General features: G+C 37.5%; 1 protein-coding gene across 4 annotated transcripts in view; it reads right to left on the bottom strand.

Moving 5' to 3' along the window:
* Positions 1–16167, bottom strand: part of ACSS3 (acyl-CoA synthetase short chain family member 3) — a 138439-nt gene that overhangs the window by 99640 nt on the left and 22632 nt on the right. For all 4 annotated transcript variants that reach the window (XM_087968035.1, XM_026667686.2, XM_026667687.2 and 1 more), the window contains exons 7-9: positions 16031–16126; positions 12606–12757; positions 9768–9871 (exon numbers count right to left, since the gene is read on the bottom strand). In XM_087968035.1, the coding sequence (XP_087824161.1) occupies positions 9768–9871; positions 12606–12757; positions 16031–16126 (352 nt within the window). The remainder of the gene's footprint in view (positions 1–9767; positions 9872–12605; positions 12758–16030; positions 16127–16167) is intronic.

Here is a 16167-nt window from a genome sequence, read left to right as displayed (position 1 = left end):
AACTGGGTTGTTGTGGGGAAAATAGGACAAGGAAAGAGTATCAGGTATATTCACCCCTTGAGTTATCTATAAGAATAATAAAGGCAAGATAAAAAAAAAATCACATAAACTCAATTCATATGTGCTGCCAGTTACATCCCGGCAGAAATAATGCAGGTGAAAGCAGTTTTTAAGATACTGCTGGAAATAAGGCTAATTCTACTTCAGTAAAAATAACACTTTTTCCTTCAGAAGACAGGGGTGGGGTGGTGGCTCAGGGATTAAGACTTTGGGCTTGTCGGCTGGAAAGCAGGCAGACCAGGTTCTACACCTGAGCACAATGCGACCAGGTGAGCTCCCATCCTTGCTCCAGCTCCTATATACCTAGCATGCAAATACGAATAGATAAACAGGTACCACTTGGTGGGAAGATAACAGTACTCCATGATGTCATGCTGGCCACGACTGCAGAAATGTCTTCAGATACCGCTGGCTCAACAGAATGAGCACTGCCCCCTATAGTTGGCAACAACTGAGTAAAATCCACAGGGACTCCTTTACCTTTTTTTTTTAACCTCCGGAAGACAGGAACAGTGGCACACTAACACAATTTCATAACTTTTACTATTCTTAAAAGATATGTCAGCATGACCCATGCATATTGCCAAGGCCATCTGGCAAGTTTTTCTAATCTGGTAGAGAAGTCATGTTTTTCACCTTCTCCTAAAACAAACCTTGCGATTTTCATGATGTGTGAGGTCAGTGCATGGAGTGCTCTATCAGTTGCTTTTGATTGCAGCAGGCAAACCTGTTAACACCATCGCTAACTTTTCTACATGGCCTTTCTCCTTTCCCCTACTGGACTGCATCCTATTGCATTCATATAATGAGTGGCATCATTGAATTATTTACTTTTTAAAATTCAGACAGTTAAATGGTCATTTTACTTATTTCATTTCCCACTTTGAAAGATAAACTTTTCTTTCATAGTACATCCTACAGAAGGGAGAAGAAAGCAATAAGGATCTCGACTGAAACTGTATTTTGGAAAGGGGAAGATAAACAGACATAACTTGTGTTAGGGTTTGAGGATTAACCCCTAGAAGAGTATTGCAGCAGTAGTCAAGCCAGGCAACCAAAGGAGAGCGGAAGGGCCCCAGAGTATACACACACTGAACACAAACACTGTTTGTGGTTTAAATAGTTTTTAATCCAGTTAGAGCTTAAGCATTGTCATTCAGTCCATTAAGTCATTCACAGTATTTCCATCCAGTAAGACTCACTAGTATAGTTCAAGTTAAGAGTCCTTGCAATATCTTTATCAGCCGATAAAGATATCTTCTCCTCCTCCGGTTTCACTCTCCAGAGAAACAAACGCTGGATATTCAGTAGAATTACGCAGTAAATCAGCAAACAGTAGCAAACAATAACAGTTCAGTCACAGGCACTCACAGTCAGTAATCACAGTTAGTCACAGTAACACACAGTTACTCGCAGCAGCACACAGTTACTCGCAGCAGCACACAGTTACAGCCAGACAGTCTTTCCAGCTTCTAATGCTTCCTTATATTGTAACTTCTAACCGCACCCTTAATCGGCTAATTGCCTGCTGCATTGTGCTTAAAGTGATAAGCACTTAAACCATGATATCTAAGTTTTATATATTTATTCACCCAAACCATATTTGGTATCAATGTTATACCTAACATACTCCCCTTTTGGGTGAAATAAATATATAATACCTTTACAATCTAATCCCATATTTTTCACAACTCTCCTGGTGCTTACTGGCACCTTGGGCTTTAGTAAAATTATCAGCTAAATTGTCCTCCGACATACAGTACTCTAGCTGAATCATCTTACTTCTTACAGATTGTCTCACGTTTAGGTATCTTAGATCTGTATGCTTGCTCCTTGTTTTTACTCCAATATTTGTGGCCATTTGAATTGCTGCCTGATTATCTTCATGTATAATTATAGGATAATCTACAGTTATACCTATATCAATTAACATTTGTTTATACATTATTAATTCTGTACATAACAATGATAAACAGGAGAATTCTGCCTCCATAGTAGACAAACTTATATGCTGTTGTCTTATTGACTTCCAGCCTATTAATGTCTTACCCAGCATTATGGCTGTTCCTGAAGTCGACTTTCTAGTGTCTCTTTCTGATGCAAAACTAGCATCTGCATAAGCACTCAAAATTAAATCACCCTTTGGTTCTAAATACAATGAATAATTCATTGTCTTTTTAAGATATCTTAATATCCTCTTAGCTGCATTCCAGTGTCTTTCACATGGTGCAGAATTGAATCTAGCCAACTGATTCACGCAGTACGATATATCTGGTCTAGACCAATTACTAATATAACTCAAACTACCAATTAAAGATTGATAAATCACCTTATCAAACTCAGGGCTTTGTTCATCAGTGTTGCTAAACTCCTGACTCATTGGAGTCTTAGCTGGCTTACAAAGCTCCATCTTGTAATCTTTTAGTAATTTGCTTATCTTATCTTCCTGAGATATCTTAAAACCTTTTCGTGTTTTCTTTATATTCAAACCGAGATACTTCTTTATCTCCCCTAATTGCTTGATCTTTATTCTCTTTCCTAATGATGCTATTATTTTATTTGCTTCATCATTAGTTTCAGTTATCAAAGCAATATCATCTGTGAATAGTAATAATAATGATACTTTCCCATTTGTCTCCCTCTTAAACAGACATGGATCGGCTAAACCAGCTTTAAATCCTATATTGTCTAGTTCCTTTACAATATACTGGTTCCATTCATAGCCTGATTGTTTAAGACCATAGAGGCTTTTCTTTAACAACCAACAATCATTATTATCCTTATTTTCACTTTTAATACCAACAGGTTTTTTCATATAAATAGTATGTTTTAATGGGCGTGCAAGTAAGCAGTTTCCACATCTAGATGGTTAACTATATAGTTTTTACTAGCTGCCCACACTAAAGCTGCTCTCAAGGTTGCTGCCTTAAGACTAGGTGCAAACACCTCATCATAGTCATTAGCATTCTGCCTAAAACCTTGGGCTACTAACCTTGCCTTATGGATTAAATTACCATCTTTATCTGTTTTTACCTTAAATATCCATTTGCAGCCAATGGATTTCTTTCCTACAGGTAATTTGGCATTTTCATACACCTTCATATCATTTAATGAATTCAGTTCCTTATTCATTGCTGCATACCATCTTTCTTTTTCCTTATTAGGATACTTTTTAATTTCTTCAACAGAATTAGGAACTTGATTAATCTGGCACACTGTGTTAGCCTGGTACCTATCAGGCGGTCTAGATACACGTGTAGTTCTTCTGGGAATTACAGGGCTTACAGGAGGACTTTGTTGAACTACTACCTGTTCATCTTCCTCATCCTGTTCAGCTATTGAATCTGTTTCTTCCTTTATGGGCACTATTTCATCCTGTATTTGTCTCTTTACTTTATTTTTAAAGTTACAGGGATAACTAATGGGATTTCTATAGGATTCAATAATTACATCTTTATTGGCATCCTGTTCTAATTTCTCCCATCCTTCATGTTCTAGAAATTGGGCACTAGCACTACATAACACTTTAGATGTGCCTTTCTCCCAAAATCTATATGCCCTATGGTTTGCCTGATAACCAACGAAGAAAAATCTTTTAGCTCTATGTTGCCCTTTTTTTCTGAGTTGTGCAGGAATATGCACCCATGCTGGTGCACCAAATGTGTGCAGGTAACTTAGGTCAGGTTTCCTGCCATGCCATCTGGTGAATGGTATTTCACCTGTTGTTGTATTAACAACGTTGTTCAATATGTTATTAGCACACATTGTAGCCTCCCCCCACAAAGAATCAGGTAACCCAGAATCATTTAACATTATTCTAACCATTGCCTGTAGTGTTTGGCCTCTTCTTTCAATAAAAGCATTATGTTCTGGCCTGTATGGAGCAGACTTCTTATGCTCTATTCCAGCTACCTTAAGTCTGTTCTGGAATTTGTTATTAATAAATTCCGTACCATTATCTGTTACCAGGGTTATCAGTTGTCGTTTAGACTTTCTTTCAGCAAACCTAAGCCAATTGAAAAAATGTTGATATGTTTCAGTTTTGCTTTTCATTAAATAGCAAAACCCATATCTAGAATAATGGTCCATAATGCTCAGTATATATCTAGCACCCCCATACTGGGTTTCTTTGGACCTATTATGTCTGCAAATACTACTTCTAAAGGTTCTTTTGTTTTGAAACCATTTAGCCTATTTGCAGGCAATACCTTGCTCTTATCTTCACAGCAAACATTACAACGCAAATATTTATCACAAGGTTTTAACCTTATTCCTTCAGATAACTCAACTGTACGTTTTAGCATTTTAAAATTTACATGCCCCAAATGCCTATGCAATAAATGGATACATTCATCATGAGGCTTTATATTATTAAATACAGTTTGAGCCTCCCCTTTCTTACTATTATCAAAGACATATAATGTTCCATTTAAAGCTGCAGTTACCCTTTTGTTATCTTTTTCAATTATGCAATTATTATCTTTAAAAGTAATTACATAACCTAATTTATCTAATACCCTTACTGAAAGCAAATTAAACTTTAGTTGCGGTACATACAACATTTTTATATCCTGGTTTATGTACGGACAACGTGCAAAACCTTGACCTTTCGCTTTCAGGTTCCAGCCATTGGCAAGTGATATATGTTGAGAACTTGTAGACATTTTTATAAATTTTGTCTTATCTCTTGTGATGCAGTGGGATGCGCCACTGTCAACCACCCATAAATTATTCTTCACATCAGAGTTGCTAAACGTGGCTAGTTCAAATGCTTTCTTTGGCTTTTTACATTCTGGCTTTTTCTCTTTTTGCAGAATCTTGCCAAATGTCCTCTGCCTCCACAATTAAAACACTTTTTAATTGTGTATGCCGTTGAAGATAAATTCTCTTCTTCCGGGTGCTTTATTTTTCTTTGCTGGTTTCTTTCAAGCTTTGAAGATAATTTCTCTTCTTTCTTATCTTCTCTCAGCTCGTCACGCTCACGCCTTCTTCTGGCTTCTTCTAGTAGCCTGCCTGTAATCTCGGTTAATGAGAGGCTTTCTTTTGGCAATACCTCCAACGAAGTCACATAGTCATCATAGCTTTGATCTAATGAAGATAATATTATGTAGACTTGTTGCAGTTCATTAAATATAAGCTCTTTTCTTGCAAATCTTGAAAAATGCTCTTCATACAGTTTAAATGAACTAACATATCTCCATTCCTCTGAAGATGCGTCGAAAAAGCTTCCGTGTAAGATTTATATGTGCTCCTACACTGTCCCGAACATAAATCTTCCTGAGGTTCTCCCAGCAGTTTGCAGCATTTTCTTCTCCACGAATATGGACAAGCTGCTGATCACAGAGAGTCAGTCCTATGATGCATAAAGCCTGCTCATTCTTCAGTTTAAAATCTTGTAACTTTTCGTTATCATCATCATTAGCAGGATCCCAGCTACTCACATCTGGTGGGTTTGCTATAATGTCCCACAAACCTTCTTTGCGTAGAAGTAAACTACATTTCATTGACCATGAAACATAGTTTGTTCCATCCAGCCTGGATATCATGGACAGTTGTGACAAATTTACTTGTGCCATTACTCTTCAGATATTTTGACTATTTTAAACTAATTAAAACAGTTTGTTTTTACAGTAATGTGCAACTCACACCAACTCTCTCTGCTATATCCTGGTTAGTTAGACTATGCTGCTGGGCCCATAACCAATGTTAGGGTTTGAGGATTAACCCCTAGAAGAGTATTGCAGCAGTAGTCAAGCCAGGCAACCAAAGGAGAGCGGAAGGGCCCCAGAGTATACACACACTGAACACAAACACTGTTTGTGGTTTAAATAGTTTTTAATCCAGTTAGAGCTTAAGCATTGTCATTCAGTCCATTAAGTCATTCACAGTATTTCCATCCAGTAAGACTCACTAGTATAGTTCAAGTTAAGAGTCCTTGCAATATCTTTATCAGCCGATAAAGATATCTTCTCCTCCTCCGGTTTCACTCTCCAGAGAAACAAACGCTGGATATTCAGTAGAATTACGCAGTAAATCAGCAAACAGTAGCAAACAATAACAGTTCAGTCACAGGCACTCACAGTCAGTAATCACAGTTAGTCACAGTAACACACAGTTACTCGCAGCAGCACACAGTTACTCGCAGCAGCACACAGTTACAGCCAGCTTTCCAGCTTCTAATGCTTCCTTATATTGTAACTTCTAACCGCACCCTTAATCGGCTAATTGCCTGCTGCATTGTGCTTAAAGTGATAAGCACTTAAACCATGATATCTAAGTTTTATATATTTATTCACCCAAACCATATTTGGTATCAATGTTATACCTAACAACTTGTTAAGGCAAAGTGGCAGAAACAACTTCAAGATTATTGCCAGTACTTTTTACTCTCTTGTGTACCAGCACATCAGAACAGTTTAATTAAAATCTTTCTTTTTTCCAATTTTGAATAGAATCAAAACATCTTACTCATTTCCATCTTTAAGGTACTTAACAATTGATGTTCAATGGACAAGACACAGATATTAACACAAAAGAATCTCATATATCAGTGTTAAACATTTAACTGCTTCCAAAAAAGCATTATGTCTGCTTTAATGTCAGTAGCCCACCATAGACAAAAGAGAACATATCAGACAGCTGCTATTTTTAAATATGTGAAAAACCATCTACAGCAGGGATTAGTGTTTCATAACCTCTTTTGTACTCTTTCTCCATGAAAAGATCCATCAGGGCTGTCTTAAATGTACCAAAGGATTATTCTTTCTCTAAGAGAAATTCATGGAGTTTAACTCTCAGTTTCCTATTCACAAACCATCAGTAAAAATATCTATGTTACCTAATGAAGCCCCTAGTCACAGAACAAGGGAAAAAGCTGTTGCTAGGCAACAGAAATGACATCAGCAACCTGTAACATTTTCAGAGAAACATATTAAACTAATGGCAGTCAGAGCTTCTCTCATTTATGCAAATGAGATTGGAAAAACTTCCCCACCATCTCTCTCTCCTTTAGCACACCTTAAAATTACTTTGAGATTAGATCCATGTCTGAACTTAGATTAGTCTTTCTTTTACTGCAATCAGTAAGGGACTGCGCAAGGCAAGGAAGGAGCCTGAAAAGAAACACTGGATTCGTGCTTAACGCACAATTTCAGAAGAAAGTGTGATGCCGTACATATGCAGTTCCAAAATTAGAAGAAATGAGAAAAAATGCATGTGGGGATACTTTCAGAGGGATAAACCTGGACTACCAACAGAGGTATTGAAATTGGGGTGGGGTTGGAACATGTATATTTCTAATTTTGACAAAATTTTGAAAAGCTGGCTCAAGTAAATGGTGATTCACAGATAAGATTTGTATCACCGCTATTAAAAATTTCAGAAGACAGAAGGAAAATGAAGATATTAGTAGTACTGTTTTCAAAACATTTTATCTTCTCTCACTGAATAAATGCCATCTTCTTATTTGGGCACTTGAGAAACAAAAACCACTCAAACCCTACGATTTCCATAATGTTTCCTTTAACTCAATAGTTAGCAAAATCTTTTCATCACTTTTATTTTTAAAGTGGGATTCAAGTTGGTATACTAACATGAATACTGTTACCAGATATGTTAACTAAACATCTTTTATTTCTTCTGGATGACACATGATAGTAAACCATTATATAAATTATGTATCCTTTGTCTTTATTTTATTAATTCAGTTTTATTTAATTTGTACACTGACTGACTCCCAACCTGAACATCACTTTGACTTGGCTATTCCCCACTATCTGCTACATTTAAGAATTTATACTAATTAATCTCTACTTAATTAGTTCAAATTCTTAAACATCTCTACTTAATTATGAATAATCTTACTTAATCCTCCACTTAGTGAGACTACACTATAAATCTGCCTCTCATGCCCTAGGCTCTATGAAAAAAAAATCCCCAGTTCTGCCATTTGTTATCCATTCTTGTTCATATCTCAATGTCAGCTGCAGCTCCTTCAGATACTTGGGCTTTAATAAATAGCATTTGAACAGTCCTGTCTGCTAATAGTACATTGAGGAATGCTATAAAATTAGTTACAGGGACCAGTAATAATGGGCATAGCAGTAAGAAAGCTTTCACTTAACTGAAGGGAAGGAAGAATTTTAATATATTGAGGAACCAAAGAGAATATAATACCTATTTATTGGGATTATTTGGAATTTTAGATGGCTCTAGAGACAGTTGTTATGGCTCATTTATTTAAAAGGATGTGGATTTATTCTCTATTGTGCCTGAGAACCAGAACAAGAACCAAGGGATGAAAGCTTTAGAGAAATTCAAACTTAAAACCAGGATGAATTTCTTGATCATGACAGCTATTAAACAGTGGCACAGCCTGTTTCCTGGAATCATAGGTGGTCCATCATTGGAAGTTTTCAAAGATTGGACAGCCATGAGTCTGGGATGGTCTGGGTATCTCTGCTCTGAACAGCAGTTTTGAACCACTTCCAACCTTATTTTATAAGCCAAAAATAACCAGATGGAGCAGAGGGACTCCACCCAGCCCTTTCTAGACATAACTGGCACTTCAGCTGCTACTCAGTTTCATCCAGCTTGTTTGTTTGTTGTTACAGCAACATCTCCATGAAGCCAATCTCACAAGAGACTCCCTGTAGTCATTTTCAGTGGTGAGTTACAACATATTCCAGCATTGCCCAGTCATCAACGTGACAAAATAAGGCTTCTGTTCATTACTGTTAAATAAACATCCTAGCCAGTGAAGATAAATAAATCATTAATAAACACATGGATGGAGATTGGTTGATGGTTTTTTTCGACTTGAGCTGGTCTTTCCAGGATGAAGAAAAAAAAAAAAACAGCTGCAGCAATGGCTGTCTAACCTCCATGTCTTTCAGGATAGACTATGAAAATAGCTACGACAACAAAGCTATTCAAGAAGTACTTATGATTCAATGCATGAAGGAAACTGCATCACCTCTATGTTCTCCATGTGTTCAGCCTCATGGTAATATTGGGACCAAAGGCAAAGGATAGTGAATTTACTCTCTGCAACCCCTCAAACAATCCAAATGGCTATTCATGGGTGGGGCTAGGTAAAAAAGATGTAACCTGCATCAGAAGACTCATTTTTCAGGCACATTTTCTCCAAGGTCAGTGCTCTCCCCATTTAAAACTACCTTTGTTTTCAAATATCTATCAGAGTGTAAATGGTGGATATTTTCTCCCAATGTTTGCTATCAGTTTTGAGGGTGTGGTTCATGTGCAACTCTTGCTTACTTACAACTGATCTGAGAGTTAAAAAAGTTTTTTTACTGTATGTAATTTTTACATATCTGGAGTTTTGACACTGGTGCATTTTAACTCTATTCCTTCCCATTTTACATACAGATAAGAAAAATATTTTTTTCTAAAAATAAGTGCATATCAGTCTTTTGTTTTCCCAAGACAATAGCATTCAGTTAATTAATGATTCTTACATAAACACAATAACTCAAAACAATAATATATAGCAAACAGATATAGTAAAAGAAAACAAAATAAAGTGGGAAGGCAATACAGAAGCTATAAAAAGAAATCCAAATTAATGAAAAAATACAAACTTATTTAATTTGCCCCACATGTGAACTAATCTAAAATACAAACTTCAATCAGAAAAGAGGTAAAACTGTTTATGTGAATTTGTTTTCAGACAAGTATAATCAACTCACCAGTTTGCCACCAATGATCCAAAACTGGTACCTTGAAAATTTTTTTGCACCATTCTAATGTATCCACATCACAGCGTTCACCAGCTACAAATAACGTTCGAAACCTACATTAAATAGGATTATTTTCAACATTACTTTCCCACTAAGAAATATAAACATGTAACAAAAGATGCAGCTATGTATAGTATTGTTTCCTATTAAAGAAGACTTATGAAGCAGGGATACTCACTTTTTTTACATTTTATATTTGAATGCTATTCCAGCAGTGAGGGCAGGATAAAAACTCAAGATGACTTCATTATATTCACATTTTCAGGTAATGAAAAATAATTACAATGAATTTATTTACTATCACTTACTATCAATGATCCTCTTATCACTTTAAGAAATACGATTTGTAACAAGTTTGGGAGGTTTCCAAGTTCATAAATATGATTTTTAAGGATCACTTATAAGCCTGGGGCCTCAGATTCTCTATCTTACAAGGATTTCCAAATAGGTAATCATGTTAGTTTACTGCAGCAAAAGATCCTGTGATATCTGAGACAAACACATTTACTTTAGCATGTCTATAAATTGGATTGATTGTTCATTGTTTGTTCAAGGATTATTACATTTTCCTTTTGCACAATAAATGTACATAATTTTCAAGTACCTGATGGCATGTGCTGCTGAAACAAGAAACAAGCATATTGTTAGATGAAGGAAATTTCTTATGTACTGTAGCTGTAGAGGGCAGAAAGAATGACCCTGAAGATGAAGAAGAGCTGCTATCAAGGCAGTGGTCAGATAAGATGGGTGCAAGTCTCAGTCAATATAGTAAAATGAGTAAATGGCTCAGACAGGTGCCTCCCTAGTTAGCACAAAGATAAAGGAAGGATTCAGACTTGCAGGATTCAGTTGTTATAGCTGTTACAATTACAGTGGTACCGACTTACAATAGAGCTGGATAATAAGTAAAGTTATGCAGATTTGTAGAGATTTGCAAGGAAGAGTAAGGAAATTAACTTGAATGCTAGGGATCTGATTCAACAAGTCTGTAGTGGATGGAAGTTGGAATCAAAGGCAGTAGAACCATCAGATACTAATGTACTGTATGCAGAAGTGATAAGATACTTCTTGCTTGACAGCATGGCATCCAGAAGAAAACAGAACAGGTGACCTTCCAGAATGGAGAGGTTAAAAGAAATAGAGAAAGAAGAAACAAAGATTAGATTTGTTCATTAAGAAAAGAAGAAATGCCGTTGTGCATGCAAACACAGACACACAGCTAGTAGAATAGCTAGTAAAAAGAAATTATTGTAAGAGGCAGCTTGGGGAGATAAAGGAACAAGGGACAATGTTTCTCTTCTTGTAGTACTGTGCCCTGCTGGGATCCATTCCTTTAAAGATGTGCTGAGATAATTTTGAAGAAAGTATGCAGTAACAGTTAATCAAAAGTAAGAGACAGTCCTGGGAAATTAAGTAAAGCATAAGAAACAAACTCAAAATAATTCCACCTTGATTCTGTCTAGTATACTAGGCAGCAAAAGGAAACTCCATAGGCTTTCTAGTTTTTATTATTATACCTTCCAACAATCATGTGGTATGCCTGTAATCTTTGTACTGCTTCTTGACCAAACACAAAGAACTCACAACTCCCTGCAGCCACGTAATGCTGTGGTTAAGTGCATAAGATTCAGATTAGTTAGCACAGAGTTCAGAGGTAGACAGGGTTTAAATTGGCCAAAGAGGAAGATTTGGGGAGATCAAGCAACCAAGAGAATGACACAACTCCACAAAATTTTTGCAAAAATATTTGTATTGTTATAATGGGAACACTTTAAGCAAGCATTGTGCTTTTGAAATGTACTGTACAGAAGAGTGCTCAGACTATTGAGAGGAAACTTAATAACTGTTACCTCAAGAGATTCTTGTCCCTGTGTAATATTGGCTGTGTATCTGTATGGCTATTGTTTGGTTAATGCAAGTAGTACACTTTTTCTTATTTTCCTAACTAAAGGTTTCTTTTTTTCCCCTTATTGGGTGTCCCAGGAGGGAAGGAAAAAATCATCCTTTAGAGCCCTCCTGCTGACTAGAAGACTAGGCAACAGATGTCTTTAAAGTGAATTAGATACAGTAGAAAAGTGATCCTGCTGAGATTCCATGTGGAATCAGCTTCTTAAACCCAGAACCAGCCACTGTGCCAAAACAATACAACAGTAAAGTGGATTATTGCAGAAGATAATTACCCTGTTCAATTAAAAATACAAGTTCACTCCAGTTCATTATGCAGTTCTATCTACTGTAAAGGTAGAAGTAGAGAAAGTAACACTTTTTCACCAACAAATTCTAATATGATAGAGTTCATGAATTAAATAATATGAAAAGGCCTCACAATAATGAGAAGTGGCAATAGTTTTAGAAGATGCTTTCTGAAAGACAAAGAGAATTAAGGTAACTGAAGTACAAGATATCTGACAATATTTTTCAAACAGATTCCTGAATAAAAGAAATGAGATTAGAAGTGTGTTCAAAAAGTGGGTCCTGCACTTGCAGAAATATGCTGAGGAGGAGGAGGAGGAGGAGGAGGAGGAGGAGGAGGAGGAGGAGGAGGAGATGATTAGAAGTGCATCTGCCACCAATAAATTAACTGGAATAAACACAGATCAAATTTAATGAGATCAAAGCCATATTCAGAGAGTATTGTTCTTCCTGTCCTAGTTTGCAGAGCTTATTAAAGCTGTTTGTCCAATAATCAAGGCCCATTTTAATATTATTTCTGTTTTCTAGGGCTTTGCTATCATACCCAATTTTGCATCATCTGCAAATATGATAAGCAAAGAGACCAAAATTCACCTTGTCAAATTGTACTGTTTCCCCAGGACAGCCTCGGGGTCCTGTTGACGGATTGCTCTAATTGCAGTTGGTGCAGTAAAAAGAGCCACTACTCCATATTCTGACAGCACACGGAAAAAAGCACCTGCATCTGGAGTTCCTACAGGTTTTCCCTATAAAGAGATTAGTTTTAAAAATGTAATTGGTTTAAAAAGTATTCCATGATTTTTTTCATAGTTTAAGGGCTCATTGAAATATAGCATCAACGTGTCAGCAGAATGCTGAAACAATTATTAAAATGCATTTGTACGAACATGAGGAAGTTATTCATATGCACCCACATTAGCATGTCAAGACTGTCTGGTGATGCACTGAATAAATTATCAAGGTACAAAAAAAAACGTGTCTTGCAAGTACTGCATTGAATTGTTACCAGGTAATTATTAACACATTGCATAGACACCTCAGCAGATACAAAGCCAGGCTGACCTTGTTTGGGTTTCAAGTAGACTCAACCCTAGGTACCACTATTTGGGAATCCCAGATAGGGGATCCCTATAGGCTAAACTAAACTCCTTCCAAATTGTTATCAAGAAAACTCCATGCAAGTAGCCATGAAAATTATCAAAACTGAGCTCAACTCAGTCCTCACTTATTCATTCTCTTTTATGTTTTGGTTGATTTATGTTCATAATCATATACAGTTTTTAAGGTCAGGTATGAGCAGACTTTTAGTCAATGGAGACTAGACCTTTTTTGTGCAAGTGAGGACCATGGTGGATGGGGTGATGATGAACACCTGACTTGGGCGGGGGAGGAACTTCTCCTCTTTCCATGAGTGATTTTTTTTTTTTTTTTGGTTCCTCTTACCTATCTCAGAGGCTCAGAGGCTAACTTTGGGTATACTTTTTATTTCAACATTAACTTTTTAAGTTTCTCAATAACTTGGTGCTATTAATCTGCCTGGGCCTTGCAGGCATCTTTGGTAAGATTTCTCCCTGTTCCCACAGAGGAGTGAAGCAATTGCTATAAGTCACAGAGCCTTTAAGGTTGTGAAGGTCACTGATGAAATATCCTACTGGGGAATGCTGGCCTGGCACCCACAACATCCCATTTCTCCCACATATGTCAAGTGTTTCTCTATAATCTTAGTTTAACCTTCTAACAAAGCCTATAAGATGCAGAAAAACAGCTTGAGCATCCAAGCCCCTAATTTTGTCAAAATTACTACTGATGATAAGTTTACAAATTGGTTATTTGCTAATATTGAACAGCTGGTTGAGCAGTCTTATCTCAAGATATGAGAGAGAGAGAGAGAGAGAGAATATATATATATATAAATTGATTTGTTCTCATGACTTAGATGTTTACTTATTATTTTAAAATGATAACAGAAAAAGAAAAAACAAACAAAACACAAAGATAATCATGATAAAAATACATACATTATCAATGCAGAAATGCACAACATGTACTTTTTAAAAAGGTGTTTTTAAAACTCACTACTTAGAAGGTGAATAAAATATAGTTCTCCAGATGGCATATAGTGGGGGGAAAGTACTTTAAAATCAGAGGAAAAAGCTTTCAATCTTCACCTCTAGTAGAGATGTGGAACATGCAGACTTCAGGCTTGTTGTAGCTTGCTTACATAGCAGGAAACTACACTGCTCAAAAAAATAAAGGGAACACTTAAACAACACAATGTAACTCCAAATCAATCACTTCTGTGAAATCAAATTGCCCACTTAGGTAGCAACACTGATTGATAATCAATTTCACATGTTGTTGTGCAAATGGAATAGACAACAGGTGGAAAGCATAGGCAGTTTGCAAAACATCCCCAATAAAGGAGTGGTTCTGCAGGTGGTGACCATTTCTCAGTTCCTATGCTTATTGGCTGATGGTTTGGTCACATTTGAATGCTGGCAGTGCTGTCACTCTAGTGGTAGCATGAGACAGAGTCTACAACACGCACAAGTGGCTCAGGTAGTGCAGCTCATCTAGGATGGCACATCAATGCGAGCTGTGGCAAGAAGGTTTTCTGTGTCTGTCAGTGTAGTGTCCAGAGCATGGAGGCACTACCAGGAGACAGGCCAGTACTTCAGGAGATGTGGAGGAGGCCGTAGGAGGGCAACAACCCAGCATCAGGACTGCTACCTCCGCCTTTGTGCAAGGAGGGATAGGAGGAGCACTGCCAGTCCTGCAAAATGACCTCCAGCGGACCACAAATGTGCATGTGGCTGCTCAAATGGTCAGAAACAGACTCCATGAGGGTGGTATGAGGGCCCGACGTCCACAGGTGGGGGTTGTGCTTACACCCCAACACCGTGCAGGACGTTTAGCATTTGCCAGAGAACACCAAGATTGGCAAATTTGCCACTGGCACCCTGTGCTCTTCACAGATGAAAGCAGCTTCACACTGAGCACATGGGACAGACGTGACAGGGTCTGGAGACACCGTGGAGAACATTTTGCTGCCTGCAACATCCTCCAGCATGACCAGTTTGGCAGTGGGTCAGTAATGGTGTGGGGTGGCATTTCTTTAGGGGGCCGCACAGCCCTCCATGTGTTCACCAGAGGTAGCCTGACTGCCATTAGGTACCGAGATGAGATCCTCAGACCCCTTGTGAGACCATATGCTGGTGCGATTGGCCCTGGGTTCCTCCTAATGCAAGACAATGCTAGACCTCATGTGGCTGGCGTGCGTCAGCAGTTCCTGCAAGATGAAGGCATTGATGCTAGGGACTGGCCCGCCCGTTCCACAGACCTGAATCCAATTGAGCACATCTGGGACATCATGTCTCATTCCATCCACCAACGCCACGTTGCACCACAGACTGTCCAGGAGTTGGGGGATGCTTTAGTCCAGGTGTGGGAGGAGATCCCTCAGGAGACCATCCACCACCTCATCAGGAGCATGCCCAGGTGTTGTAGGGAGGTCATACAGGCATGTGGAGGCCACACACACTACTGAGCCTCATTCTGACTTGTTTTAAGGACATTACATCAAAGCTGGATCAGCCTGTAGTGTTTTTTTCCACTTTAAGTTTGAATGTAACTGCAAATCCAGACCTCCATGGGTTGCTAAAGTTGATTTCCATTGATAATTTTTGTGTGATTTTGTTGTCAGCACATTCAACTATGTAATGAACAAAGTATTTAATAAGAATATTTCATTAATTCAGATCTAGGATGTCTTATTTTTGTGTTCCATTTATTTTTTTGAGCAGTGTATTATTTTATTGGGCTAACAAACATAAGCTGCTAAGCAGATGAGAGGGCTCTACAAATTATGTTTCTCATGACCAGACATTCTATGAGACTGATGAAAAGCACTATTACTAAAAGTAGTAATAGTGATCATACATTAATTAACAGAATTGTATGTTTCTATTTACTGTTTGCTGAAGAGAAATTCAAATAACTAAAAATTTCAAAATGATCACCTCATATAAAACTGTTGTATTCCCATGCAGAAGAGGTCCATAGCAAATGTAAGAATGACCAACCACCCAGCCTAAATCAGATGCAGCCCACCAAACCTAAAAATGAGATATAAAATATAATTAAAATATAGGCACCG

Source organism: Notechis scutatus, chromosome 6, assembly GCF_049901735.1.
Source record: "Notechis scutatus isolate UNSWTSFEM ecotype Mainland chromosome 6, rNotScu1.2, whole genome shotgun sequence".
NCBI lineage: Eukaryota > Metazoa > Chordata > Lepidosauria > Squamata > Elapidae > Notechis > Notechis scutatus.
The sequence above is the reverse complement of the archived record's forward strand: the minus strand, read 5'-3'. Positions and strand labels throughout refer to the sequence as shown.